The sequence below is a fragment of the Prinia subflava genome, chromosome 30, assembly GCF_021018805.1.
Source record: "Prinia subflava isolate CZ2003 ecotype Zambia chromosome 30, Cam_Psub_1.2, whole genome shotgun sequence".
NCBI classification, from domain to species: Eukaryota; Metazoa; Chordata; class Aves; order Passeriformes; family Cisticolidae; genus Prinia; species Prinia subflava.
This window is the reverse complement of record NC_086276.1, coordinates 949,619-977,615: the sequence shown is the minus strand read 5'-3', so window position 1 is coordinate 977,615 and position 27,997 is coordinate 949,619. Positions and strand designations below refer to the sequence as shown.

Genomic DNA, 27,997 nt, shown 5'->3' with positions numbered 1-27,997 from the left:
TTGGGCTCAGACCAACAGCCACAATTTATTGTTCCAAGCTCCCTTTGATAGCGAGTTTGAATTTCCCAGCCTTGGGAAGCCTGCTGGTTGGGTATCTCTGCCGTGCCCAGATCTCTGGCCAGTGCTGTGTCTGCATCCAGGGCTTGGATGGGGTTGCCTGAGCTCTTTGCTCCCCATGGCACTTCTAGAACAAGCCAGGCAAGCCCAGTTGGGTCTCTTATGGTCAGACTCATTATGTCCAGCTGTAAACCAGCTGGACCTTGCTACATCTCCTCACCTTGTTTGGATTCAAATGCAAATTGTTTGCTGTTATCCCATTTGCAAGGGCCCTTTTGCAGATGGGGTAACAGCAGAAAGCATGGGTTTAATTTGAAGGAGGTTTTGTCAGGCTTAAACCTCCTCAGCCAGTGATGTGTCCCATGAAGCCCTGGAGCACTCACTGCCAGGAGCTGTCAGGCCAGATCACAATCTTCTAGGCAAGCATGGGACAGGTTAACTGCTTATGGGTACAAATTACAACTGAACAATGAAATAAGGAAATATTCAACTTTGAAAACTGGGAGAAAAAACAATTAAAAGAAAACCAGTTTGTAAACAGAAAAACCACACTGTAAACAGAACAACAGTTTGTAACCAAATAGAACCCTTCAGTGAACTGTCACTTGCAGAGTCCCAGATCCTCATGAGGTGGGTGAAGAAGCTGTTTCTGTCCCTGTTCCACACACGGCTCCACAGCGTCTGCTGAGGGCCCTCAGGAGAATGCTGCTCGTGCTCTTGGACAGGACCTAAGGCAGGACGGACACGTCTGGCAGGTACCCAAAGCCTTCCACTGTCCTTGCAAAGCACTTGGCAGGGCTGTACTGTCAGCAAAACACCATTCCAATTGCTCTTGAGTCACAGACACAAGATCATTCTTGAAGGAGCTCTAGCATTCAATTGTAAACACCTGGGACAACATTTGATAATTAACTGTGCAATTAGTTCAAATATGGTGGGTGTCATCTTTTTTGGTGGATGAGGTAGAAACATTCATTCTGGAATGTGCAAAGGATCAGGCCAGTGTGTATTCCACTGTCCAGTAATAGCAGTAGGATGAAAATTAACAATGAGAATAAACACAGTGATACACACCTCTGGGCATGTCCCCTGGACTTGTCTGTTTGTGCTAGCTTGCTCTGCTGTTTGGAGAGCAGCTTTTGCCTCTGGGGTTCATTTTCTGGGGGAAGTTAATTCAGAGTCACCCTTTAGGAGGTCAACTAAAGGTGCTCATTGAGAGTTGGTCAGTCCTAGGTAAGGCCTGACCCAGCTGATGGTACCCAAGAGTTTTTGTGCATCGTTTAGAGTTAGAATTTTGGTTGATAATTGAATTGTTTGTGGCTGTATAGTCTGGTCCATTATTTTGAGTCCCAAATATTTCCAGGCTGGTTGCTGCTGCACTTTCTCTGGTGCTACCTACAGCCCAAATGTTTTTAATGCTTGCAGCAGGCTTGGCTGAATCAGGGAGAGTTCTTTTTTGGTTTGGGCTGCAATCAAAATGTCATCCATGTCATGGGAACAGTATGCCCCTGGAAATGGTTCTCTCACTGATGAGAGTACCTGAGCAGCACAGCCCTGACAGATTGTGGAGCTATTTCCCCTGTTTTGGGGAAGTACTTTCCATTGAGAACCTTGCACTGGTGCAGTGTTATTGACAGAAGGCAGGGTAAAGGCAAACTTTGGGGTGTCCTCTGGGTGCAATGGAAGAGTGAACAAACAGTCCTTTAAGTCCACAGTCAGGATGTCCCAGGAGGCAGGAATCACTGCAGGAGATGGCAGACCAGGCTGCAATGTGCCCGTTCTCTCCATCACAGAATGGATTTTTCTCAGCTCATGGAGTAACCTCCACTATCCAGATTTCTTTTTTATAACAAATACTGGGGTGTTCCAAGGGCTCATAGATGGCTCTATGTGTCCTTGAACCAGTTGTTCCTGTACCAGGGTTCTTAGGGCATCTAGTTTCTCCTTTTTAAGGACCACTGTGGTCCCCACCCAGGCTGAGCAGTGAGCCATTTTAGAGCCAGGGTGGGACACTTTACACCCTCTAATGCAGTGGCCCCTGTCAAAAATCCGCTCCCACCTCAGCCCACTCCAGAGCCAGAGAACTCTGGGGAAGGGCTTCCCATCTGGGAATGTCAGATAGGATTGATTCCTCCCATTTAGACTGAGAAAGTGACATTTTGTGCTGCTCTGGCCAAACGATGCCAATTTTGTTTGACCAGTGGGCAGGGTCAGCACCAAAGGCACAGACACCCCCTGAAGGAATCAGTGTCATTTCCTACAGCTCAAAGCAGCAAAGGAGCACAAAAGGAGCAGCTCAGCAATGCCCCCAAGCATCACTACCAAAGATTGCCCGCAGTGATGAAGAAAGATCCATCACCAGTTCCCCTCACACTTTCCCATCACCCACACCCACACATCAGCTGGGGGAAGCTGTCACAGCCAAGGACTGCAGAGCCACTCCCGGGCACTGGGAATTCCTGCAGGTGCCTCCAGCCACAGGTGAGGCTCCAGCCTGGCTGTGAGAGGGCCCAGCTTTGATAGAGCTGAATAAACAAACTGACAGCACTTCTAGTGCAGGAACATCTGGTTTCATCCTCCTCTTGGATCCCTCCCAAAGCCTGGCCAGGGCCCAAGGAGGAACCAAGGGAGTTGCCTTTGACCATACAGCCCCAGACAAGGCCAGATGTCAGATTTCATGGCCTTGTCTGGCTTCTAAATACAGAAAGGTCAAGACCTGTTTCACTAAGGAGTGGATACATCTAGTACAAGGCTAATGACCATGCATATTTTGTTAAGGAGCAGATACAAAGATACCCTTTGGTTGGGAGGTTCATCCAGAGGTCACCTTTGGCTCCGGGCCTGTTGTTCAGGCCTCACTCAGGCCTCTTGTCCAGGCCTGGCTCTTCAGGGTTTAGTGCTGGGCTTGACAGTGCTGGCTTAACACTTGCACTTGATGAGCTCAGAGGTCTTTTCCAACAGAAAGGACTCTATATTTCCATGATTTTATCTGCTGCATTCAGTCAGGTCCATGTTAGCAGCATTACTTTGGTCAAAAAGTTCCCTCTTGCTCAGCTCTTGTGGCCTAAGGCTTCGGCTCCTTCAGCTCCTGGTGCAAAGCTGCTCATGCTGAACGAGACGACTCCAAGAGAAGAACACAGTTCATGCAATTCCTTCTGGGACACTGAGAGGGGAGGGTGTGGAAACAGGAGCATTGTTTGCTGTGGCCTCCTCTCTGCCCTTCACGCCTTTCAGTGCTCACAAACAGCCCAGAGCTTTCTCCAAGAGTGCAATGGAGCAGCTGCTCCTGCTCCCAGCTCTGGCTCCTCCCAGGCTCTGACCTTGCCTGGTTTTGTCCCTCTTGCTGTGCCCTCTGTTCCCCTGGGCTCAGTGGCTGCTGCCCAGGACTGTGGAAGTGGCACAGATCCAGTGGTGGGGACCCTCCTTTCTCTGCCCTTGGAGCTGCCTGCTCACAGCAGCCTTTTCCCTCTGGAAGCTGCACATGGAGAGGGAGTCCTCACCTCTGTTCCTTGCACAAAGCCCAGGGCTGCAGAGCTGGGCTGGGCACAAGTGGGGCAGCACAGCAAACAGGGAGCCTGCCAGTCCCTTCCAGCCCTGTGTGCTCAGAGTTTGGGCCCTGGAGCTGCAGGCAGGCAAAGGCAGCTGCTTCTGCTCCCTCTGTGTGTGCCCGTGTTGAGCAGTGCTGCTCCATCAGTCTGTGCCCAGCACCGGGGAAAAGCCTCAGCCCTGCAGGGCCAGGAGCTGCCGGGCTGTGCCTGAGCAGCTCAGCCAGCGGGAAGGGAGCTGCTCCACACGGGAACCAGCAGCAAAGGACACTCCTTTCTTAGGAAAGTTTTTCTATTAAAAGAAAAAGAAAAGAAAAGAAAAAAAAAAAAAAAGGAAAGAAAAAATGAGAACGATAAAAACAAATCCTAAATCTGTAGTGAAAAATACTTAGTAACTTTGGATAAAGAGATAACTGATCTTTTTAAAATGAGATTTCAGTTATTTGCTTTGTAAATGTGTTGATGGCATGGATCCATCCTACTGACCTCAGCAGCCCTTTAAAAAGATTTTGCAGATTGTTTTCAGTATTGTTTTAAATTGTGGTAGAAAGAATAGGAAATTGCTGTTCCCACCAGATCTAAGCAGGACTGGGAATCTAAATTTTGTCAAACTCCAAATCCTTTAGAAGATGACCTTCCTTCTCACTCCCTGAAGGAGCTGCACATTCCCTTGGAAGTTTTCAGAGATTTTTAAAGACACAAAATCCCACTTACAGCTTGTTGCTCTGGTTTCGAGGTGCAGAAGGGCAATTAATTCTTCATCCATCAGCTCCAGACTGCACTGCCTTAGGAACACCATCCACTCGCCAGGTTTTGCTCAGTTGTGGCACTCCTAGAGGAGGAAGAAAGGGCAATTGCACAATTCCAGCCAAAAAGGAAGGAAGAGTGGGACAGACAAAACATCCCGTGAAGATCCAGGCATTCAGCTGGGACTGTGGAGTGTTTGGGTTCTTGCCAATTGGATGTGGATCCCTACCTGCAATCTCTGGGCCAGCAGGAGAGTCTCACTCAGCTGCCAAAGCAGAAAGCTCAGGCGCTGTGCTCAGAAGGGGCTGGTGTGCTGCAAAGCTGTCAGAGCAATGTGAGGGCAGAGCGAGCCCAGCCGTGCCCAGGGCTGAGCCCAGCAGAGCCCTGGCAGAGCCCAGAGCAGCCTCAGCACCCACAGAGCCCGGCTGCAAGGACAGAAACCAGAAACTGCCCGTCAGCTGAAGGCTCCTGTACCTTGTCCCAGCCGCCTGCAGTGCCCAGGCTGTGCTGGCCGTGCTCAGAGCTGGGCCCAAACCTCCCCATCACTGCTGCCCTTGGAGGCAGAGCAGGAGGGCAGCACATGTGCCCAGCCTGCAGCCAGCCATGCCACATCCAGCCCCTCAGCAGCTGCCCAGAGCCAAAAAGCAGCTGGACAGCCCAGGGAAGGATTTGTTGCTTCCGCCCCAGCGAAGGGAGGAACCTTTGGTGCCCAGCCAGGCCGTGCCATGCCCGGATCTGGGAGCATCCCCCTGGCTGTGGACTCACCTGCAGATTGGGCATGGAGCATGTCTCTGAAGAAGGTGCCAGAATCAAACTCCATCATCTTCAGCTGCTGCTGACCAGGTGGAGGAAGAGATTGTCATCCCTGAGGTTGTCCTTGGTGTGTCCAGCAGCAGCCCCACCTGACAGAGCTTCTCCAGAGGCTCCTCCTTCCCTGGGGGCCAGAGCAGGCTGTCACTGTTCTGCCCAGGGCCCCAGCCATCAAGGAAGCACGACAGGCAAAACTAGACTAGATGGTAGCCACCAGTGCTTGCTGGAGCAGGTCTCCAGCTAAGCTCCAGCACAGATGTTCCCATCTGATGATCCCTGCTCAGAGCTACAGGCAGGACAAAACCAGTCTGCTCTTCTTTAGCACTGATTGCCATGAGATGTGTGGAGCTGTTACCTGCCAGGTTTGGATCCAATTGTGCACATGGACCTCTCCCATCTTCTAGGGCAGATGAACGCCCTGCAGCCAAGGATCATTGAAGAGGTCTTCTAAGGATGGCCTGTCCAAGGGTTGCATGGACAAACACCTCTTAATGACATCCTGGCACTCTGAAGAGACAAACCAGAATCCACCAGTCACTTGGAGAAGAATCCTGTCTACTCTAGCTGCCCATTCCCACGCCCAGGCCATGCTGGGTGTGCCCAGAGCTGTGCCTAAACTTCCCGATGCATTGTCTGTTTGGAGGAGGGCAGCAGATCAGGACATGTGCCCCCTCCCCAGCAGCTGCCAGAGCAGGGTGCTCATGAGGCTGCTGCTGTCTCCCAGCACTGGTATTCCCCTGTGCCCAGAGATGAGGATCCACCTGGAGAGAGCCATCGTGGGAACAAGATGCGGCCCCAGATGATCTGCTGGCCCCTCCTGAACGGGTGCTTCCCCACGACCAGGTGGTACAGCACGAGGCCCAGGGACCAGATCGTTGCTGCCTCGCCGTGGTAGCGCTGCTGGTAGATCCACTCTGGTGGGCTGTAGGACAGGGTTCCTGTGGAACACAGACGCAGTTCATCAGGGGATGAACTCCTAGAGCCAGGCCCCAGCATCCCTGGGCATGTGGGGGCTGGCCCCCTCCCACCCCCAGACAAAAGGAACTTGGCTCAAGACATCATGCTGTTGCCAGCAGCAAGAGGGGGAAGGCCCGGTGCTACAGCCAGGCTGGGCCACGAGATGCCCAGGAACATCCCCTGAGGGGGCTCACCTGCAAATTGGGTGTAGGCTGTGTCTTGGAGGAAGGCGCCACAGCCAAAGTCGATGAGTTTGAGCTCTCCGGTGGCCAGGTCGAGCAGGATGTTCTCGGGCTTGATGTCCCTGTGCAGGACCCCGCAGCTGGTGCAGTGCCGCACGGCCTCCAGCACCTGGCGGAACAGCGCCCGCGCCTCCTCCTCCGGCAGGAACCTCCGCTCCGCCAGGAAAGCCGACAGGTCCTGGCACCGCTCGGGACGCTCCAGCACCAACAAGAAGCTGGTGGGGAGCTCAAGCCACTCCAGGAGCTGAATGACACCAGCACAGCCAGCGGACACCTTGTCCAGCAGCACGATCTCCAGGGGCGCACGGGCGCCGTTGGGCTGCGGGAGGAGCACGATGCCGTCAGTGGGGCAGAGGCCGTGCCGGGGCTCTGGGAGCCCTCAGCCAGCCCCGGCTGCTCTGGGCGCCCCGCTCAGCCCAGGCCCGCTCTCCCTGCACGGCTCCCGGCGGCTCCCACCCTGCCGGGCCCCGGCTCCTCGCCGCCCGCCACGGCCCGGCTTCTGCCGCTGGCCCCGCTCACTCACCAGCTCGCCCCAGAGCCGGATGCGATCCCGCGGCACGCATTTGATGGCCACCTGCGAGCAAGGGACAGCAGCGGGCTGAGCTCACCGACCGCCCCGCTGCGGTCCGATCTTCTCCTCCTGCTCCGCCCTCTTCGTTCTCCTCCTCCTCCGCCCGCCCCCGGCCCCGCCGCTCACCGGGGCGCCGTCCGACACTCGCGTTCCCGAGTAGACGCTGCCGAATCCTCCGCGCCCCAGCAGCGAACCCAGCCGGTACCGGTCCTGCAGGGCCTCCTGCGCCTTCCCTGCGGGCGACACGCGGCCGTCAGCGCTCGGCTCGGGGCCAGACACGGCCCCCGAGCGCCCCCCGAGCGGCCCGGGCCGGGCATCCCCACCCGCGCCGGGCCCCGGCGGTTCGGGGCCGGCGGCTGCGCTGCCGAGCGGCGGAGCTCGGGCCGGGGAAGCCGCAGCGGAGGCGGCGGGAGCGGCCGCGCCGCGTGTGTCCTCCGCGGGGCCCGGGAGGAGGCGGCGCCGGGCTCGGGGTCGGCACCGGGGCCGAGGCCGTGCCCGGCCCAGGCGCAGCCAAAGGGTGGCGATGCCGCCCCAGCCCCAGGCACTGATCCCGGCCCAACAGCGCCACCGCCAGCACGGCCAGAGCCGGGCCCAGGCGAGACCGCGGGGGGACGCCCGGGAACGGGGACGGGGCAGCCGCGCCCGGGGCCGGGGGCGGGCCGGGGGCATGGCCCGGCCCGGCAGGGGGAGAGGGGAAGGCCGGGACGGGGACACCAAGAGGGACTGGGGAGACCGGGAAAGGGACACCAGGAGAGACTGCAGGAATGTGGAAGAGGGAGAGGAGGAACGAGAGATGAGGAGGGTTGCTGAGTTCGTAGACTCTGTGGAGTCGCTGCCGCCGCTGCCGCCGAAGCCCCGGGGCCGTTTGTCCGCGTGTCCGTTCCACGGCCGAGCCCCGCGCGCCCCGGGGGCAGCCCCTGAGCCTGTCCAAACACGGGAACTTGGCCCTGTGCAGCCCAGACCCAGAGTCCTGACTCCTGCGCGGTGCCAGAGGAATCCCCTCGCTTGCTGCTCTGCATTGTCCCTGCTCAGGCTCACACACTGCCGGGGCACATTCCCTGCCTGCAGGATTCGTGCCAGACCCAAGCACTACACTTATGTCTCCAGCACTGCTTGACAACAAAAACAGGGGAAGGCAAACTGTGTGTACAGCCCATGGTACTTTAGAGTGTCTAAAACTCACTAGGTCACCGATCTTCGAGGTGACATCCCTTTGGAATTAATGGCATGGACAAGTAGTGCAACATGGAAAAGGGAAGCATAGGAAGAAATAGAGGAAAACATCTTGGTTTGTTTCTTTCATTTTCATTTCACTTCTGGAAAGCTGTTTCAGTTTTCCAGCAATCTTCTCCACTGTCCCAGCTGCTCTTTCCAAGAACCTTTCATGGAGAACGAGGTCCAGCTTCTGTCACAAGATGTGCCAGCAACTCCAGCTTCTCTTGGATTTCCATCCTGTGAGTGCAGCACGACTTTTCCAGCAAAGCAGGACAAATGTCTGGAGAACTTTACAATTTCTCTGTCCTTTTCCCTGTGGACTGGGCAGTTGTGCCATTGGTAAGGTTTGCATTGCTCCTGTTCTAAGCCAAGAAAACAGGATGCGGTACCAGGCATAGCTGGGGAATGCAAGGCTGAGTGAATTCAGAGAAAGAATCTCCCTGACACTGTGTGAGCTCCCCGGGCTGGGCTCAGCTTCCTGCTGGGACTCTGCACAGGGCTGAGCTGCAGCTGGGATCAGCAGCAGCTGCAAATACCTCTGGGCATTCCCATTTTCTGCTGCTCAGAGCAAGCAATGAAGCGAGTGAAGAAGTTGAGGTTTGTCTTCCTCCTGGTGGTTTTTTTTTTCATTTTATTTGACACTCCAGAGGGCAATTTCTGTGATGGCCTCTGTAAGTTGATTTGATTTCAGCAGCAGCAGCAGCACCAGGGCTGTGTTGGAGCTCTGCAAACGTGGCCTGTGTGGCTTTAATTCCCCTCGACTCAGTGCCCAGGGACTTGGGAGCATTTCAATCTCTTCTTATCATGGTGCCTGCAACAAAAATCCTGAGTTCACTGTCACAAAAGCACAGTGGGTAGCAATGGTGGAAAAAGGCAATTGCAGTTGAGCTGCTCAAATTCAGGTGGCAGCCAGAAGGGTGCAAGAGCAGGCGTCATCTCCAATTGCTGAGGCAAAGGCAAGAGCAGCCTGCTGCTGTCACCTGAGGGTGAGTCAAAGAGCGCTGCAAAGAGCGCTGGAAGCCGAGCCTTTCTTTCTCTGGAGGCTGCTGAGGGCAGCCCAGGCGGGCCCTGGGCAGTCAGGGCTGTGTGTGGGTGATGGCTGCTGCAGTGCAGAGTCCAGCTGGAAAAGGCCCTTGGCAGGCGAGGCAGGAGCAGGCGGGAAGGGGCCGGCGCTGCTGCTGCTCCTGGCCGGGAGCCGCGGCTGGGCCGGGCCGGCGCCCGCTGCGCTGCGGCTGCTGCTGCTGCCAGAGCCGGGCGGGACTCGGGGACAGCGAATGGACACGGGGGGACAGCAAAGGCCTGCGGGGCTGCGGGGATGTTGGCGCTGGGGCCAGCGGCAGCACAGAGCTGCAGCCGCGATTAACCCCGAGGGGAGCGCTGGGGAAAGGCTCCATTTCAGCCTTTCTTGACTGGTGGCTGTGAAGGGAGCGAAATAAAAGGAGAACAAGCAGGGCCCGACCCCTTCTCCTTTGGGAGGAGCCGCGCGCCTGGGGCTGAGGGGCCGTGAGGGGCCGTGAGGGGATCTGAGGGAATGTGAGGTGTGAAAAAGGCATATTGTGTAGCTCTACGCAGATATTTACTGTATGTGATATGCTAGGTAGAAAAGTTATAATGTATTAACTTTTGAATGATATAGTGAATGTAGTTTTGTAATTAACATTAAGCTTTAGTAATTAAAACTGAAGCTAAGTGTGTGTGATATTCTTTTTAACTCAAGAAGGAGAGCAAATAATCAAGAATTCTTTGCACAGAGATAATGGTTGCAGAGACTTTAAATTTTCTAGTGAAGAATTTATGGCCTTTTCTTACCAAAAAGAAAGGAAAACTCTACAAGGACCCACAGACTTACCGGCGCCTGGATTAACAGAAAACTTTCGTGACATGAACCAGCTGACATTACATGTTTTAAATAAAATATGCATAGTCATGAGGACGATCCTCAAAAGAGAGGGATTTTTCCCTAGTTTTTTTGCCTTCCCTCCTAGCTAGCTTTTGTCTAGAAGGGAGGAGGCCTGGCCCAGGCTGCTCCCTTTGTTCTTATTGTCTCATAAATTGTCCTACTCTAAATTATTTAACTTTTATTATTGTATTTGTATTACTATTTTTTATAACTATTTTTAAATTTTTATTAAATTTCTAAAAATCCCCAAAGCGAGTGATTGGCATTTGTTACATGAGGGGATGTGAGGGGCTCTGAGAAGATGTGAGGGGCCGTGAGGGGCTGTGAGGGGCAATGTGGGGTTGTGCTGGGCCATGAGGAGCCTCAGCCCTGACAGGACGGGTGTCCCACCATGTCCCCAGGGCAGGGCAGCCATGAGGGGCCACAAACAGATGTGGTGGCAAAGCAGGCATGAGGCACCTCTAGGAGAGGAGGAGACCCTTCTTCAGGTCCAAACCACACCAAATCCACCATTAATGGGAATTTCCATCTTTAGAATCCACTGACAACTTGAAATAGACTGTACAGATTAATCCCAGTGGGAGGAGGTAATGTTCCCAGTGAGTGACATCCAGCCATTGGTAATAATGTCTAGGATTTAATAGTCTTAACAATTAGAAGTAATACTAATAAATGCAAAAAATAATAATAAAAAATAAACCCTCAAATCCCAGCACCTCACCAAATTTTTTCTACACCACATTTTTCTTTATTATCAAAAGGTTCATGAAAACAAATCCTGTTAATTATCTCCACCTCACATCTTCCCCACCAGAGAAACAAGGCCCTTTGCAGTGTTTCATACAAGCTAAAATTCACAGCTGGAGGAAAGAACAGGGTGGCACCACCAATTTCCATGTGTAACCCAGCAGGCCAACTCCAAAGTGGAGAGAATAAAATGGAATGGGGGCAGGGCCTGGTCAGATGTTTCTCTAAAGGAGAGAGGCAAAAGCACCTCCAAGTGAACAGGAGGGGAAAAGAAATGCCTATAAAGCACCCTGTGTGTTCAGGGACTCAGCTGGGAGGAGCTGGACATGGACAGAGGCATCTGGAACAGTTCTTTCCTCAGGCTGAGCTTTCCAGCCTGGCCCTGAAGTCAATCAAGTGCTTTCCCAGAGGATTCCAGGGTTGCCAACCACCCTTCAAGAGGTGGCTCACAGGAGCACAGAACCGTTTTCAAGATTCTGAGCAGAAAAAACGGCACGAGATGCCCAATTTGGAGCTCTGTTTAAAAACCTGGAAAATAAAAACCTGGAAAATAAAATTGAACTCTGAAGCCCAGCTGTGGGCCCTGCAATCTCAGATCCAAGGGAAAACTGGAAAGGCTTTTTACAAGAACCAACACTGAAGAGCTAACAGATGAATGTGTGTGACATTTGGAGAGGCTTCCAATTTTCTACAGTGTTCCTTGAAGTGTTGAACTTGATTTTGTCTTTGCCTCCTCTTGCACTAGAGGAGCCTCATTTCCCCAGGCAGGAAGGCAAAGCTCACTGCTGGCCCTGGCTGGAGCTGTCCCTGCAGCATTTCCATCCCTGCCGGGGCCTCTTCCCTCAGGGTCCCCAGCAGCAGCTGCTGCAGCAGCACATGGAAGCTGCAGATGGAGCTGCTGCCCAGCCCAGCCTGAGCTGCACAAGGATCCTGCTGACAGGAACCCCAAGATCCCCTCCCAGGGGCCCTGCAAACACTTGCCCATCTCTTCTGTCTGCTCCATGCAGACCCTGCAGGGAACATCCTGCCTCTCCTCTGGGGCAAGGCCAGCACCCCAAATTCACACTCCAAATGCCGGATTCTGGCCCCTTTCTGCATCTGCTGAGATGGGGCTACAGCATTATCCAGACAAACTCACTGTACTTCAACCTGCAGCTTGCAAACCCAGCCCTTGCACAGTGGGTTTACAAGGACCACAAGTAATAGGCCAAAGAGAATTATTTTCCACCATTACCCTTCCGTCTCTGTGGTAGATTCTTCTATTCTTTTCCATGAAACACATCTTCAATTAGACTGCAAGCACTGGGCCTGATGCCTGCAGTAACAGAACATACCAAAACCAGCCAGATGTCCTTAGGAAACGTGAAAGACATAATAAACAGTAAATGTGTTTTTCTCTTCAAAAGGTTTTTCAGGTAAATATAGCACATACAAGATAAGGCAAATTCACACTATGTGAGTGTTTTCAAAATGGGCAAGCAGAGGCTATATTTTGAGGAAAGGTTAATTCTACTACCAAACTGACTAGTTGAAGATCAATTGAACTTACCATTTCAAACCTGTCCATGGTGCCTGCTCAGGGGCTTTGCCAGCCCCTCGTGGCCTCTGAGGAGCAACTGGAGAGCAAGAGCTGGCAGGAGCAGGCAGGACATGTGGGTGCAGTGGAGATGAAGCACTTGAGGACAGCTTTTTGTTGTGCTACCTAGGAATTTTTGAATAAAAACTCTCTTAAACCTCAACTCCCTTGCAAGTTTCCCTTCTTTCCCGGTGGGATTCAGGTGCCTGGAGCAATGTGAGGGGCAGTGGGCCCAGTGTGGCCGAGAGCTGAGCCCAGCAGAGCCCTGGCAGAGCCCAGAGCAGCCTCAGCACCCCCAGAGCCCGGCTGGAAGGAGGCACTTGGAGCAGCAAGCGGCAGCAGCCCGGCCCTGGCTGCCTCTTCCTGGGACAGGATTCATCACCCCATCCCAGAGCCAAACTGGGCCTGGGCTGCTCCCCAGGGAAATGGGGGCCCTGCTGTGGAATGCGCAGCCTGGGGGGATTTGGCCATCCCGAGTCTGTGCAGGAGCAGAGCAGTGAGAACTGTGCAGTGCTGGGGTCACTTCTGAGGATGCTCTGCCCTTCTGCCAGTGCTCCTGTGGCTCCTGGGGGAGCTCGCAGTGCTGCACCCCTGTGGGCAGAGGGGCAGGGAGCCGGGCTGCTCCACAGGCTCTGGACAGCCTTTAATTAATAAAGCAACCAAAAAATCTTTGCAGTGTGTGACAGCTTCAGCCCAGAAACATGTTTTTGTTTGTAATAACAAATTAGTACTGAATAAAGAAATTAAATCAATTCCATTTGTAATTGACATATATTTCATGCTTTTCCAAAGTTCTGGAGTGACTGGGATCACACTGGTGGGAACTGGGACCTTACTGGGCCAAGTGGCTGTGACTGACAATGACTGTGACTATGCTGATGGCAACTGGGATATACAGGGAGTGACTGTAATAATGCTGGAATTGACTGGGAATGGCTGTGAGCAACTGGAATCCTGTTGGAAGCTACTGGGAGCAACTGGGAGTGAGTGGAAGGACACTGGGGGACACTGGGATATACTGGGAGAGACTGGCGGTGACTGGGATCACAGAGGAAGCATAAAGGAAGAATACTGGGAGTATCTGGAAGTGACTCAAACTGTACTGGGAGCAGCTGGAACCATGCTGGGACTGAATGGGAACACCTGGGACCATGCTGGGATCATAGTGGGATCATAATGGGAGTGACTGGGCTGGTACTGGGATCATACTGAGTGTCACTGAAAGTGACTGGGATCATACTGGGGGTGACTGGGAGCCACAGGGCCCATGCTGGGAGTGACCTGGGCCCCTCCCCCGGGTGGAACTGGGGGAACTGGCCCAGCTGGGGCTCAGGGTTGTTCTCCCCCAGGACTGCCCCAGGTCCTGCTGCCACCCTGGTCCCACAGAGCCAAGGGACAGGGGACAGCTGAGGGACAGGGGACAGCCAAGGGACAGGGGACAGCTGAGGGACAGAGGACAGCCAAGGGACAGGGGACAGCTGAGGGACAGGGCACAGCTGAGGGACAGGGCACAGCTGAGGGACAGGGCACAGCCAAGGGACAGGGGACAGCCAGGGAACACAGCCTGGCCGAGGGACACTGAGCTCCAGCACTCTGAGCTGTTGTGCCCGCGCTGTTGCCCTTGGGCTCCCAGCACAGGCCAAGGGGGAGAAGCCCCTCCAGAAACTGTTGTTTGCTTGAAGCTTTGCTCTTGGACATTCCCAAGGAGCCCCTGCAGGGGCTGCAGCCCGGCCGGGTGCCTGGGGCCACCAAAGCCACTGCGGCAGTGCCCTCCTGCCCCGGGCAGGGCAGAGAACACCCAAGGAAAGGCTCGTGCTGGGCTCAGGGCAGGGACAGGGCACTCCCCTGGTGCTGCCACGGGCACAACAGAGCCGGCCTGGGGACAGGACTGGGATTTGTGTCCCATGGAATCCCAGCAGGGATTCCTTCTCATTTCACTGCTGTCTGTGCATTGCTCATCAATTGAAATAATTTCCTCATGGAATCCCCATGGCAGTGGGTTGGAGGGGAGATCCATCCATGGAATTCTCACCTAACTGGGATGAGAGTGAGATCCAGCCATGGAAATTCCATGGGAATTTCTGCATTCCGACGTCTTGCATTCCGGAATTCCAACATTGCCATAGGAATTACCCTCCCTCTCCCACACCCACCTTTGTACTCCACAGCCTCCTGACCATATCTGATGTATTTTGGGAGATCTTCCACACCGGTGTGCCCCAGGTAATGCTTCATCTGCTCCACCGTGATGCCTTTGGATTCCCAGCACCTCTGGGTGATCCAGGTGGCACCAATGGACACTGCAAAGCTCCCGGATCCCAGCTGGAAGGAGATGAAATCCCACCCGTCGGAGCCGTACTGGTGGGATCCAGGGATGCTCCATTGGACAGGAGGTCACAGCTGGAAACCACCTGCACTGTGTGGAGACCTGGGAAGGAGGGGAGAATGGAGCCATGGAGATGTGTCCCAGCCCCTCAGAGCCCCTTGGAGCTCCCTGGATTCCCATTCCAGCCCCACAGATCCCAGCCCAGCCCCTCAGAGTCCTCCATTCCCACAGATCCCAGCCCAGCCCCTGGTTCCCTCCAGTCACCCCTGGCTCTGGATGCACCAGCCCCGTCTCCAGGTCACTGTCGGCCACGTGCCGGTTCCTGTCCTTGAGCTGGCTCAGCTATCCCAATATCCCAGCTATGGCAATCCCAATATCCCAGCTCTGGTTATCCCAATATCCCGGCTCTGCCTATCCCAATATCCCAACTCTGGTTATCCCAATGTCCCAGCTCTGCCTATCCCAATGTCTCAGCTCTGCCTATCCCAATGTCTCAGCTCTGCCTATCCCAATGTCCCAGCTCTGCCTATCCCAATGTCTCAGCTCTGCCTATCCCAATGTCCCTGCTCTGCCTATCCCAATGTCCCAGCTCTGCCTATCCCAATATCCCAGCTCTGCCTAGTCCAATGTCCCAGCTCTGCCTAGTCCAATGTCCCAGCTTTGCCTATCCCAATATCCCAGCTCTGGCTATCCCAATATCCAAGCTCTGGCTATCCCAATATCCCAGCTCTGCCTATCCCAATGTCCCAGCTCTGCCTATCCCAATGTCCCTGCTCTGCCTATCCCAATGTCCCAGCTCTGCCTATCCCAATATCCCAGCTCTGCCTAGTCCAATGTCCCAGCTCTGCCTAGTCCAATGTCCCAGCTTTGCCTATCCCAATATCCCATCTCTGGCTATCCCAATATCCAAGCTCTGGCTATCCCAATATCCCAGCTCTGCCTATCCCAATGTCCCAGCTCAGCTCCCACTGCCATCCCCGCTCTCTGCAGCTCCATCCGGCCCCGCTCGCTGTCCCAGCGCTCACAGGGGTCCCGCCCACAATCAAGGACTGGGGGACCCCTGGGTCGGGCTCTGACAGCGCCGCTTCCAGGTACTGCAGGCAGTGGGACACTGGGGGGACACAGAGATTTGGGGGAGCTGGGGGGACTGAATGGGAGAGTTTGGGATCCAGAGGTGTCAACAGGTCAAGGAAAGGAGGGACTTGAAGAGCTGGCAGAGCTGGGAAGGAGGTTCAGGGGCTCAGAGTCAAGGAAAGGGGAGTGCAGGCACTGGGAGAGGTGGGATGGGGTGTCCAGGGAATCCTGTGCCCAGAAAAGGGGGTGCCAGGGCTCCTCAGGGTGAGGAAAGGAGGGGCTGGGGGCTGGGAAATGCAGGAATGGGGGTCCAGGGGTCCCAAAGTCAAGGAAAAGGGTAGATCTGGGGGCTGGGAAAGGTGGGGTGGCCAGGAAAAGGTTGAGTTGGTGCCGGATAAGGGGGTGCAGGGGGGTGTCAGTGCTGGGCAAAGGGGTAAAAGGGTGTCTCAGTTCTCAGGAATGGGGGGTCAGGGGGGTCTCAGGGTCAAGGAAATGGAGGGCAAGGACTGGGAGAGGTAGAAGGGAGTTCCAGGGGGTCCTTGAGCCCAGGAAAGGGGAGTCCAGGGTTTCCCAAAACAGGAGGGTCACAGGCTGGGGAAACCCGGAATATTCGGGAAGAGGGAGTTCGGGGGGTCTCTGGTTTTGCAGAAAGCTGGGGCTGGGGGCTGGGAAAGGCAGCAATGGGAGTCCAAGGTATTCCAGGGCATGCCAGGGTCAAGCACACGGGAAGTCTGGAGGCTGGGAGACATGGGATGACCGGGAAAAGGGGAGCAGGGGGTCCTGATGTACAGAAATAGGGGATTCAGGGGGGTCCCTGTGCAGGATAAGGGGAGCAGGGGGGTGGCAGTACCGTTCAGGGTCCCGCTGCCGGAGGTCCCACTGCCCCCTCGCCGCCCCCAGCAGCGCCCCCAGCCCCAGCGCTGGAGCCATCGCGCTGCTCCTACTCCCAGTGTGATCCCAGTATGATCCCAGTATAACTCAGTCACTCCCAGTGATCCCACTCCTGCCATCCCCCAACCCTCTCTGCGTTCCCACCTGGCCCGGCTCCATTCCCGCTCCTCCCGCGGGCTTCGACGGGTCCGGGGAACGGGGGAGGAGGAGGAGGGAGGGAGGAAGAGGCGGAGCGGCAGGAGGGAGCGGGAGGAGACGACGAGCGGAGGAACTGCGCGGCTCCAGCGCTCCCTGAACTCGCAGCACCCCCGGACCGCCCCCATCCCGCAGGTGCCCGGGGAGGGGGAGCTCGCCCCAAATATCCCGGGGGGGTCCCTGGGTTTGGGGTTTTTTGGGGGGGATGTTTGGAGCTTGCAGGGCTCCAAAGCTGAGGCGCAGATGACCCTCGGGGGGACATCGGGGGCTCCCCGGGAGGTGTTTTTGGGGTGTCCCGGTGGCGGCAGAGCCCCGTTGGGGGTCGGGGGGATGCGGGTCCCCCCGCGGTGGGGGTTGGGCTTCCCGGGCCGGGCCCTGCGAGCTCTGCCGGGGCCACGTGGGGAGCGCGCGGGCATTTTTGGGGATCTATTGGGGTTTTAGGGCGTCCCTAAAGGGGGCTGGGGGGGCTGTCGGGGCTCTGTCAGTGTCTTGGGGGTCTATAGAGGGTCCAGAAGGGTCCATAAAGTGTGTCCGGGCGTCTCTGAATCGGGTCTGGGGGTCTCTATAGGGGATATGGGGGGGTCTGTGTGGCCTTTTGGCTGGTTGGGGGGGCGGTCTATAGGGGTCTGCGGGAGCCTATAGCGGGTATGGTGTGGTCTGGGGGTGTCTGTGGATCCCTGGGAGGGGGCTGGGGGGTCTGGTCGGGTCTGGGGTTCACTAAAGGGGGTCTGAGGGGTCTATAGAGGATCTATATAGGGCCAAGAGGAGCCTAGGGGTCCCTATAGAAGATTTGAGTAGGGTCTGGGGGTCCCTGTAGGGGATCTGGGGGTCTCTCTAGGGGATTTAGGGGGTGCCTGGAGGGTCTATAGGGGCTCTGGGGGTCTCTATGGGGGATTTGGGGGATCTTTGGGACATCTATAGGGGCTCTGTAGGGGTTTTGGGGTAGCCTATAGAGGGTCCGGGGGTGTCTGGGGGGTCTGAGGGGGGTCTCGGGATCTCGATAGGGGAATTCTGGGGTGCTTCAAGGGAATTTTTTGGAAATTTTGGGCTCTGTACAGGGAATTCTTGGGTTTCAAATGAGACAATTTTGGGTTTTCTATTGGGAAATTGTTTGAATTTTGGGGCCTCTATTGGGAATTTTGGATCCAAACGCAGGATTTTGGAGTATTTCAGGTACAAACGTGGGTATTTTTTGATCTCTAGTGGGGAATTGTGGGAGTTTTGCAGTCCCCAGAGGAGATTTTAGGTGCAAACTTTGGAATTTGGGGTCCCCAAAGGGATCTTTTGGGAAATTTGGGTCCAAACTTGGGAACTGTGGGCTCTCTAGAGAGGATTTTGAGGGAATTTTGGGTCCAATCATAGGAAGTTTGGGAATTTTTTTCCCAGATTTCCTCTTCAAGTTCTTGGTGATCAGTAGTGCTGTAAATGGCAAGTCCTGCCTGCTGCACAACTTCATTGAAAGCAAGTGTAGGAAATTCTGGGAATTTTCAGGGATTTACAGAATTTCAGGGGGGTCCAGGGCATTTTTGTGTTTGGGGGGATTTTTAAAGTATTTTTAGGAAATTTTGGTGTTTTCGTTTTGTTGGTTTTTTGGGTTCTTTTGCATTTTGGAGTTTTTTCTGCTGGTATTTGAGGGCTTTGGGGAATGTTTTGGGAATTCTGAGAAGTTTAGGAGTTTTTTAAGGAATTTTTGAGAATTTTGGGAGATTTTAAAATTTATTTTCTGTATTTATTTCGGCCCTACATGTGTGAGGAATGTGGGAAGAGCTTCAGCCAGAGGAAACAGCTGATCCAGCACCAGAACATGCACACTGGGGAATGGCCCTACAAATGTGAATTTTAAGTGTTTGGTTGTTTTTCTTTTTTTTCTTTTCATTTTCTGGGTCCGTTTTTTGATGTTAGGGGTAATTTTTTTTGTGATTTTTTTTGAATTTGAGAAAGATGGGGTAGTCTGGGAAATTTTGGGAATAATACTGGAATTTTTGGAGGCATTTTCAGGTGTTTTTTTTTTTCTTTTTTTGAGCCATTTTGTGGCTTTTTTTAGTTCTTATTTTATATAAATTTGCTTTTTAATGCAATTTTGGTTGGATTTTTATGATTTTTTTAAATTCTGCATCCCTCTGGGCTCTCCCCAATCTCACAGCATCTTGGAGCATTTTCTGTCACTTTTTGAGTATTTTTGGACTCTTAGCGGCATTTTCTGTGACTTTTGAGCCCTTTTTGCCAATTTCCATCCCAGTCTCAGTCTCAGTCTCAGCACGCTCCCGGTTCCAGTGCCGGTACTGGTGCCGCTCTTGGTCCCGCAGTGCTCCCAGTGCCAGTCTCAGTCTCAGTCCCAGTCCCTGGGCGGTGCCAGTCTCGGTGCTGGTTCCGGTGCCGGTCTTGGTCTCAGTCTTGGTCCCAGTGCCAGTTCTGGTGCCGGTTACGGTCTCGGTCCTAGTCCTGGTGCCAGTGCAGTGCCGGTCTCTGTTGTGGTGTCGGTTCTGGTCCCAGTCTTGGTCTCGGTGCCGGTCCCAGAGCGGCGCCGCTCTCAGTGCCAGTCTCAGATCCGGTGTCGGTCTCAGTCTTGGTGCTGGTGCCGGTTCTGGTGCTGATCGTGGTCTCGGTCTCAGTCCCGGTCCCAGAGATTTTAGGCCAGTTTGGGGGATTTTAGGCCAAACGGGGCAAGCTTAGAGTGGATTTTGTACAGCTTTGGATGCTTTTAGGCCAAATCTGGTGGGTTTTCGGGTGGATTTTAGATCCCTTTGGATGACTTTTGGCCCATTTGGGTGATTGTAGACCAAACTGGGCAGGTTTAGTTTGGGTATTCGAGGCTTTTAGTGTGGATTTTAGACCCCTTTGTCTGATTTTAGGCCAAATTTTGTGGGGTTTCGTCCCATTTGACTGATTTTAAGAAAAGCTGGTCAGTGTCAAGGTGGATTTTAGATCCTTTTGGATGATTCTAGGCCCATTGGGTGGGGTTTAGCATAGTTTGGGTGATTTTTAAGCCAAATCTGTTGGGTTTTAGGGGGGATTTTAGGTCCCTTTGGGTGATTGTAAACCAAACCAGGTACTTTCAGTGTTGTTTTTACACCAATTTGGGAGACATAAGTGTGATTAGAGGCCCTTTTGTGTGGGTTTTAAACCAGTTTGGGCAATTTTAGGCTCCTTTGTTTGGATTTTATAGCCCTTTGGCTGATTTGAACCCCATTTGTCTGATTTAAGGCCAAACCATGTGGATTTAGGGTGGATTTTATGGTCCTTAGGGTGATTTTAGCCCACAGTGAGGGGATTTTAGGGCCCTTTGGGTGATTTGAGGCCAAACCGGGCCCTTTGAGGACCGCACGTCCCCTTTGCCACGCCCCTTTCCCCTCACAGTTCCCGCCCTTTCCTTGACCCCGCCCCCACAGTTCGGGGCTGGGAACGGGGGAGGAGGAGGAGGAGGGAGGGAGGAAGAGGCGGAGCGGCAGCAGGGAGCAGGAGGAGAAGGGCAGAGGAGGCAGAGGCGCCTCCAGAGCTCCCTGAACTCGCAGCACGGCCGGGGAGCATCGCCTGGATCCCGCAGGTGCCCGGGGAGGGGGAGCTCGCCCCAAATATCCCAAGGGCATCCCTGGGTTTGGGGTGTTTTTTGGGGGGGATGTTTGGAGCTTTCAGGACTCCGAAGCCGAGGCGCAGATGCCCCTTGGGGCAACATCCGGGATTCCCGGGAGGTGTTTTTGGGGCGGTCGTGGTGGCAGCAAAAGCCCGTTGGAGGTCGGGGGGATGCGGGTCCCCCCGCGGTGGGGGTTGGGCTTCCCAGGACGGATTCTCTGGGCTTTGCCAGGGCCCCGTGAGGAGCGGGATGGTCAGGAAAGGGGTTCGGGGGTGCCAGTGCTGGAACTGGCTGCTCCCTGTATGAGCCCCCCATGTGGTTCCAGTTTCCTCAGCACTCCCAGTATGAGCCCAGTCACTGCCAGTATCCGTAAGTGGGGAGACAGAAGAGGGGGGAGCTTTTTGGGTTCCTGGGACTCCCAGCAGCCTGGGGAGGGCAGGGACTGAGCAGACGGGGGATCTCCTTCCCCTTCCCTGTGGCACAGAGGCAAATCCCATCCTCTCCTTGTCCTTCCTTCCCCATACAAGGAGCTGAGCATGGAGAGCAGGGAGGACAAATCCCTGCAGCAGAACCTCGTGGGTGAGGTCGTTTGGAGCGGCTCCACTGCTCAGGAATCCAGCGGGGAGGAAAATCCCCGGAAATCCCTCACAAGGAGGGGCTGCAAATGCAGATTGGGGGGATGTGAGGAGGAAAGACCCACCCTGTGCCGGGAAGGCGGCCAGAGATGGAGCCAGAGCTCAGAGCTGGTGGAGCATGAGCAGCTTCATGATGGGGAGAAGCCCCACAAGTGCTTGGAGTGTGGGAAGAGCTTCAGCCAGAGGTCCAACCTGATCTGTCACCAGAGGATCCACACTGGGGAACGGGGCCCTACACTTGTGGGGAATGTGGGAAGAGCTTCAGGCAGCGTACCAACCTGATCCTCCACCAAAAGATCCACACTGGGGAGAGGCCATACGAGTGTTCCGAGTGTGGGAAGGGGTTTTGGGTCAGCACCCAGCTCCTGCTGCATCAGCAGACACACACAGAGGACTGGCCCTTCCGCTGCCCTGACTGCGGGAAAGGCTTCATGCAGAACTCCACTCTCACCACCCACCGGCGCATCCACACTGGGGAACGGCCCTACGAGTGTGGGGAATGTGGGAAGAGCTTCAGCCAGAGGGAACACCTGATCCAGCACCAGAACATCCACACTGGGGAATGGCCCTACGAGTGTGGGGAATGTGGGAAGGGCTTCAGCTTCCGTTCCCAGCTTGACATCCACCAGCGCATGCACACAGGGGAGAGGCCCTATGGGTGTGATAAATGCAGGAAGAGATTTCAGACCAGCTCCAGTCTCCTCCTGCACCAGCGCACACACACAGAGGAGAGGCCCTTCTGCTGCCCTGACTGCAGGAAGGGATTCAAGCACAACTCCACCCTCATCAGGCACCGTCGCATCCACACCGGAGAGAGGCCCTACGAGTGTCCCCAGTGTGGGAAGAGCTTCTCCAGGAGCTTTTCCTTGACTCAACACAAACGGAGGCACCAGTAAGGAAAGGCCTGCGAGTGCTCCCAGTGCAGGAAGTGTTTTGTGTGCTGCTCCAGCTCCATCCCCCACTGCAGGACCCACGTTGGGCAGAGCCCTGGTGACCTACATTCCCCGTGATCGTGTTGAGAAGACACCTGGCTGGTTGTCCTTTTTTTTGGCCTTCATTTGTTACTCTTCTCCTACTCTTTGAACTTCAAAACCCAAAAGCGATCCGTCTGTCACCTCAAAAGCACTTTAGTCCTACTGAAAACAACTCAATCCCACCTCAAGGTGCTGGTTTTTGTCCCGGAGTGCTCCCAGTGCCAGTCTCTCTCTGTCTCAGTCCCAGAGCGGTGCCACTCTCCATGCTGGTTCCAGTGCTGGTCTTGGTCTCAGTGCTGGTCCGAGTGCCAATTGTGGTTCTGGTTTTAGTTTTTGTCTTTGCCCAGGTTGACACATTCCAGTGCCAGATGTGTGCTGGTCTCAGCTCCGGCCTCGGTCTCAGTCTTGGTGCTGGTGCCTGCTGTAGTGTTCTTGGTGTCAGACCTGCTGCCAGAGATTTTAGCCCCATTTTGGTGATTTTAGGCCAAACCAGGTACTTTCAGGTAGATTTTATGCCCTTTTGGGGATTTAAGGGTGATTTTTGGGCATTTTCTGTGGGTTTTAAAAGACTTTGGGCAATTTCATGCCTGTTTTGGTTGGATTTTAGACTCCTTTGGATAATTTTAGCGGCCTTTGCTGATTTTAGGCCAAACCATTTCGATTTAGGGTATGATTTTAAAGCCCTTTGTGTTATTTTAGGCTGCTTTGTTGGCATTTTTGACCTCTTTGGTTGATTTGAGGCCAGACCTGATCAATGATAGGGTGGATTTTAGGCCAAACGAGGCCCTTTTTTAACTGCTTGTCCCCTTGGGCACGCCCCTCTCCTCTCATAGTTCTCCGCCCTTCTTTACCCCGCCCCTTTCCCTTCATATTTCCCGGCTTTTCGGCTTTTTGTTAAACCGGCCCCTTTCCCCTCACAGTTCCCGCCCTTTCCTTGACCCCGCCCCTTTCCCCTCACAGTTCCCGCCCTTTCCCTGACCCCGCCCCCACAGTTCGGGGCTGGGAACGGGGGAGGAGGAGGAGGGAGGGAGGAAGAGGCGGAGCGGCAGCAGGGAGCAGGAGGAGAAGGGCAGAGGAGGCAGAGGTGGCTCCGGCGCTCCCTGAACTTGCAGCCTGCCCGGGGAACATCGGCCCCATCCCGCAGGTGCCTGGAGAGGGGGAGGTCGCCCCAAATATCCCGGGGGTGTCTCTGGGTTTGGGGTTTTTTGGGGGGAATGTTTGGAGCTTGCAGGGCTCCAAAGCCAAGGCGCAGATGACCCTCGGGGAACATCCAGGGCTCCCCGGGAGGTGTTTTTGGGGTGTCCTGGTAGCAGCAGAGCCCTGGCGGGGGCAGGGGGACACTGCGTCTGGGGAGCCCCAGGAGAGCCACAGCTTTCCTGAGGGGGACCCCAGAGAGAGGAGAGCCACAGAACCGCAAAGCGGGGACTCCGAGAGGGGGGCACCCCTGAGATAGCCAGGACCCCGGTGGAGGTTGCTGGGGCTCGAGGGGTGGGATGAGTGGGAAGGGGGTTTGGGGGTGCCAGTGCTGGAAGTGGCTGCTCCCAGTATGAGCCCAGCTGCACCCCCCATGTGGTTCCAGTTTCCTCAGCACTCCCAGTATACGTAAGTGGAGAGACAGAAGAGGGGGGAACTTTTTGGTTTCCTGGCACTCCCAGCAGCCTGGGGAGGGCAGGGACCGAGCAGAGGGGGGATCTCCTTCCCTGTGGTGAGCCGTGGAAAAACTAAAACTCAAACGCAAAGAGAGTTTTAAAGCAGGTTTGTAATTTATTCAGTGCTGGGCGTGATAGGGGATAGCTCCCAAAGGCATGCGCGCCCCTTGCTCACTCCTGTTTTCTTTTGTCCTCTAGAATGTTACACATGCACCAAGTTTCCCAATACCACCATGCATATTCATCCTTTGGCTCCCCCACCCTCCCCTCCGTATGCTAATTGGTTATCAGTCCTTGTGCCTGTGCAGTTGTCTCTGGTGGTCTTCTCGGGGGTCTTGGACATGAAGGAAATAGTCTTCCTCTTGAGATGAGCTTCTGACCCCACTGCCTTGGGGACGCTCACTGATCCTCTGCTCATAGTCCAGGCTATGAGACCAGTCCTACCTGGTCCTGGGGCCTGAGGAGCCTCCTTATCTCAGTATCTCTGCTAATCTCGTATTCTTGTCTCCTGTTTTGGTAAACATCTTTCCCCTTGTCAGACATCCTTGCATTCCTCCTTATTGTTCCTGCACACAGCCCCATCTCTTCTCCCCTTAGGCAACTGATGCAGCAGAGCAGTGGAGGAGTAAGCAACACACATCATCTGAATGCCTATTCCTAATAAATATCTACCAATGTCTGTGGTTAATGTTCACTAGTTTCTAATCTCATATTTCATGGGGAGGGCAGGGACCGAACAGACGGGGGATCTCCTGCCCCTTCCCTGTGGCATGGAGGCAAATCCCATCCTCTCCTTGTCCTTCCTCCCCCAGACAAGGAGCTGAGCATGGAGAGCAGGGAGGACAAATCCCTGCAGCAGAACCTCATGGGAGAGGCCGTTTGGAGCGGCTCCATGGCACAGGAATCCAGCGGGGAGGAAAATCCCTGGAGATCCCTCAGGAGGAGGGGCTGCAAACACAGATCTGGGGGATGTGAGGAGGAAAGAGCCACCCTGTGCCGGGAAGGCGGCCGGAGATGGAGCCAGATCTCAGAGCTGGTGGATCATGAGCAGCTTCATGATGGGGAGAAGCCCCACAAGTGCTCGCAGTGTGGGAAGAGCTTTAGCTGGCGGTGCCACCTGCTCTGCCACCAGAGGATCCACACAGATGAACGGCCCTACGAGTGTGGGGAATGTGGGAAGAGCTTCAGGCAGCATAGCCACCTCATCCTCCACCAAAAGATCGACACTGGGGAAAGGCCTTATGAATGTTCCGAGTGTGGGAAGGGGTTTCTGACCAGCACTCAGCTCCTCGTACATCAGCAGATTCACACAGAGGAGAGGCCCTTCCTCTGCCCTGACTGCGGGAAGGGCTTCAAGCACAACTCCACCTTCATCATCCACCGGCACACACACACACACACAGGGGAGAGGCCCTACGAGTGTGATAAATGCAGGAAGAGGTTCCAGACCAGCTCCAATCTCCTCCTGCACCAGCGCACACACACGGAGGAGAGGCCCTTCTGCTGTCCTGACTGCGGGAAGGGCTTCAGGCAAAACTCCACAGTCAACAGGCACTGGTGCATTCACACTGGGCAGAGACCCCACGAGTGTGGGGAATGTGGGATGAGCTTCAGAGAGAGAGCCACCCTGATCCAGCACCAGAACATCCACACTGGGGAAAGGCCATACAAGTGTGAGCAATGTGGGAAGGGCTTCAGCTGCCATTCCCACCTTGTCGTCCACCAATGCACGCACACAGGGGAGAGGCCCTGTGGGTGTGATAAATGCAGGAAGAGGTCTCAGACCAGCTCAAATCTCCTCCTGCCCCAGCGCACACACACAGAGGAGAGGCGCTTCCGATGCCCTGACTGCGGGAAGGGTTTCAAGGAGAACTCCACACTCAAGAATCACCGTCGCATCCACACCGGGGAGAGGCCCTACAAGTGTCCCCATTGTGGGAAGAGCTTCTCACAGAGCTCTCACTTGATCAAACACCAATGGAGGCACCGGTAAGGGAAGGCCCTGCGAGTGCTCCCAGTGCAGGAAGAGCTTCGTGCCCTTGTCCAACTCCATCCCCCTCTGGAGGAGCCATGTTGGGCTGGTGATGCACTGGTGTGCATGTGCCCTGGTGATGCACATTCCCTGTGATCCGTGTTGGGAAGAGCCCTGGCTGGTTATCCTTTTGTTTTTGCCTTAATTTTCTTCTGAATTATCTTCATCATTTCACAGGTTTTAGACGGTGAATTTACGATTTGGGGTCAGATTCTGGAGAATTTTTGTGTTCTTAGGGGATTTTGGGCAGTGTTCTTTGTCTCTGCACTCCAAAAGCCAAGAGGGATCAATCTGTCCCCTCAAAATCACTTAAATCCACTCAAATTTTTGGAATTTTGAGGTCCTTAAAGGGAATTTTGAAGTCTCTGTAGGGAAATGTTTGGCATTTTGGGGCCTACACTGAGAGTTTTGGGAATTGTGGAGTGTTTGCAGGGAATTTGTTTTGTATTTTTGCTCCAGACATGGAATTTTTTAGGTTTCTTTTGGGAATTTTTAGATTTTGGGGTCCCCACAGGGGACTTTTTGGGGTTCCCAGAAGGAATTTTTTATTCTATTTTAGCATCTCTTTAGAGAATTTTGGCTCCAAACATGGGAGGTTTGGGGTTTGTGTTGGAAACTTTGGGGAATTTTGGTGTCTCTGTAGGGATTATTTGGGATTTTTGGGCCTAAATGTGGGCATTTTGGGGTCTCTAGAGGGAATTTTTGGTTCCTAAATATGTTGGTGAACAGCTTGCCTGAAGCCTTACAGCCCCCTGACCTAGACTTGATAAGCCTATTCCTGTGAAAGAAGAGAAGTAAAACCTTTGGCAGAGAGGGCACTGAGAAGAGGGACTCGGTCAGAGAACAGATGCCAGCCAATCCCTGACGAGCATGTACGCAGGCAGCTATTGGTCAGTGAAGTGGGTGGCACCAGGGTTCCAGCCAATCCCTGATGAGCACATATGCAGACAGCTATTGGTCAGTGAAGTGGGTGGCACCAAGGTTCCAGCCAATCCCTGACGAGCATGTACGCAGGCAGCTATTGGTCAGTGAAGTGGGTGGCACCAAGGTTCCAGCCAATCCCTGATGAGCATGTATGCAGGCAGCTATTGGTCAGTGAAGTGGGTGGCACCAAGGTTCCAGCCAATCAGGTTTGGACGTGGGGTTTTTCTACAGCCCCGTATAGGAGAGAAGCACAGAACGAAAGCCGTTATTGCCATGTGAACTTCGGTGCATCGTGTTATCTGTTCTCAGATTCTCATCCCCAAGATTCGGTGGTTAAGTGTCTTTTGCCCTCTGAAACACCTCATGCCAGAAGTAGAAGAAGAGTGAGGAATTGCCATCTCAGGTTTTCCAGGGCTGTTTATTCTTTCTGTGCTCTGCCAAGGTTCCTCCTGCAGCAGAAAACTCGTGGCGATTCCCCCCTGGTCGTCGGTCTTGATCCTTTTGTACCATTCGGTTATAAATGCCAATACAATATTCCAATTAAAATTATAATTTTGGTTTATTAACAAAAAGATCGAATTACAGAATTTCAGCAAAACCACCCACAACGGAGATACTTGATTATTTTTACCTGGGAAAATGCCAAGGGTGAGCCGGGACGCAATACCTGGCCGATTGCCGTCCCCCCTAGGTCCTCGAATTGGCCTTGTTCGGGGCTTAGTTTTTATACACTTTATTCCGCCCCTGGCAAAAATTTCCTCATAGTCCCTTTGTGTCCAAGCTAGTGATTCAAATTCATAGTCATCTCCAGCTTAGCTGAAAAGAGTTCCTTCTCTGCTGCGAGATGTCAATTTCTGGTTTCTCCTGAGTGTATTGATGCCCAGTTTGATGAATGGTAAAAGTTCATCTCCGGAGATGTGGGTGATGATAAGTCCTCTAATGGTGGTGTTCTGATGTTCGGATGAGGGTGTTGGCTGATGATGATGACTCTGCCATCCAGGGTAGAGAAGACTGATACTTAATGTGTCTTCTCCTGATGCTGAGGAGATGGCCGGGTTTCCCGTAAGTCCTTTGTCTCCTTTCTGAATGTTAAATTCCAGGGTGCCTGCTTTTTGTTTTAACAAATTTTCAAGGCAGACTGTCGTGGTTTGAAGGGAAGTGAGTTTTTTTGGAAGTAGTGGTCAAACCAATCAGTCCTTAGGTCTGAGTACTGGCACCTTTGTTGGCCACTAAGAGGTTGGACACGCCTCTGAGGACACGAGGGGTTAAAAGCCGGATTTCCCAGCAGGACTCTCTTTTTCCCTGCTCTGCTTTCGGAGAGGGAGCGTCTTCTCCTCTCCCCTGCCCAGGCCTGGCTAG

General features: G+C 54.2%; 2 protein-coding genes, 1 long non-coding RNA gene and 1 pseudogene across 3 annotated transcripts; 1 reads left to right on the top strand and 3 right to left on the bottom strand.

Annotated features, from left to right (window-relative positions):
* Positions 1–11: 11 nt before the first annotated feature.
* LOC134562754 (uncharacterized) lies at positions 12–5,041 on the bottom strand. The gene is made up of 3 exons (XR_010083262.1): positions 4,579–5,041; positions 4,317–4,434; positions 12–3,894 (listed from the first exon to the last, which is right to left on the bottom strand). It is a non-coding gene; the product is annotated as an uncharacterized LOC134562754 (long non-coding RNA).
* A 309-nt stretch (positions 5,042–5,350) lies between these two features.
* Positions 5,351–10,218, bottom strand: LOC134562741 (serine/threonine-protein kinase pim-1-like). The gene is made up of 5 exons (XM_063420261.1): positions 7,056–10,218; positions 6,882–6,932; positions 6,311–6,677; positions 5,921–6,097; positions 5,351–5,666 (listed from the first exon to the last, which is right to left on the bottom strand). Exons 1-5 carry the CDS (start codon positions 7,596–7,598, stop codon positions 5,560–5,562), a joined length of 1,245 nt encoding a protein of 414 aa, XP_063276331.1. The 5' UTR covers positions 7,599–10,218; the 3' UTR covers positions 5,351–5,559.
* A 1,134-nt stretch (positions 10,219–11,352) lies between these two features.
* Positions 11,353–17,115, bottom strand: LOC134562679 (multiple C2 and transmembrane domain-containing protein 1-like). The gene is made up of 4 exons (XM_063420186.1): positions 16,803–17,115; positions 14,779–14,795; positions 14,521–14,689; positions 11,353–12,493 (listed from the first exon to the last, which is right to left on the bottom strand). The coding sequence occupies exons 1-4, from the start codon at positions 17,113–17,115 to the stop codon at positions 12,345–12,347; spliced, it is 648 nt and encodes a 215-aa protein (XP_063276256.1). The 3' UTR covers positions 11,353–12,344.
* Positions 17,116–19,991: 2,876 nt separating this feature from the next.
* LOC134562678 (zinc finger protein 850-like) lies at positions 19,992–25,675 on the top strand (annotated as a pseudogene).
* Positions 25,676–27,997: the final 2,322 nt, after the last annotated feature.

Excerpts from the sequence above, each read along its gene's own strand:
- LOC134562679 (XM_063420186.1), bottom strand. The coding sequence starts at position 17,115 with ATGTCCCCCCGAGGGTCATCTGCGCCTCAGCTTTGGAGCCCTGCAAGC. Across the intron at positions 12,494-14,520 it reads GGAGGCTGTGGAGTACAAAG|GTAGCACAACAAAAAGCTGT; the intron begins GTGGGTGTGGGA and ends AAAAATTCCTAG.
- LOC134562741 (XM_063420261.1), bottom strand. The coding sequence starts at position 7,598 with ATGCCCCCGGCCCGCCCCCGGCCCCGGGCGCGGCTGCCCCGTCCCCGT. Across the intron at positions 6,678-6,881 it reads TCCGGCTCTGGGGCGAGCTG|CCCAACGGCGCCCGTGCGCC; the intron begins GTGAGTGAGCGG and ends CTCCTCCCGCAG. Across the intron at positions 6,098-6,310 it reads AGCCTACACCCAATTTGCAG|GAACCCTGTCCTACAGCCCA; the intron begins GTGAGCCCCCTC and ends TGTGTTCCACAG.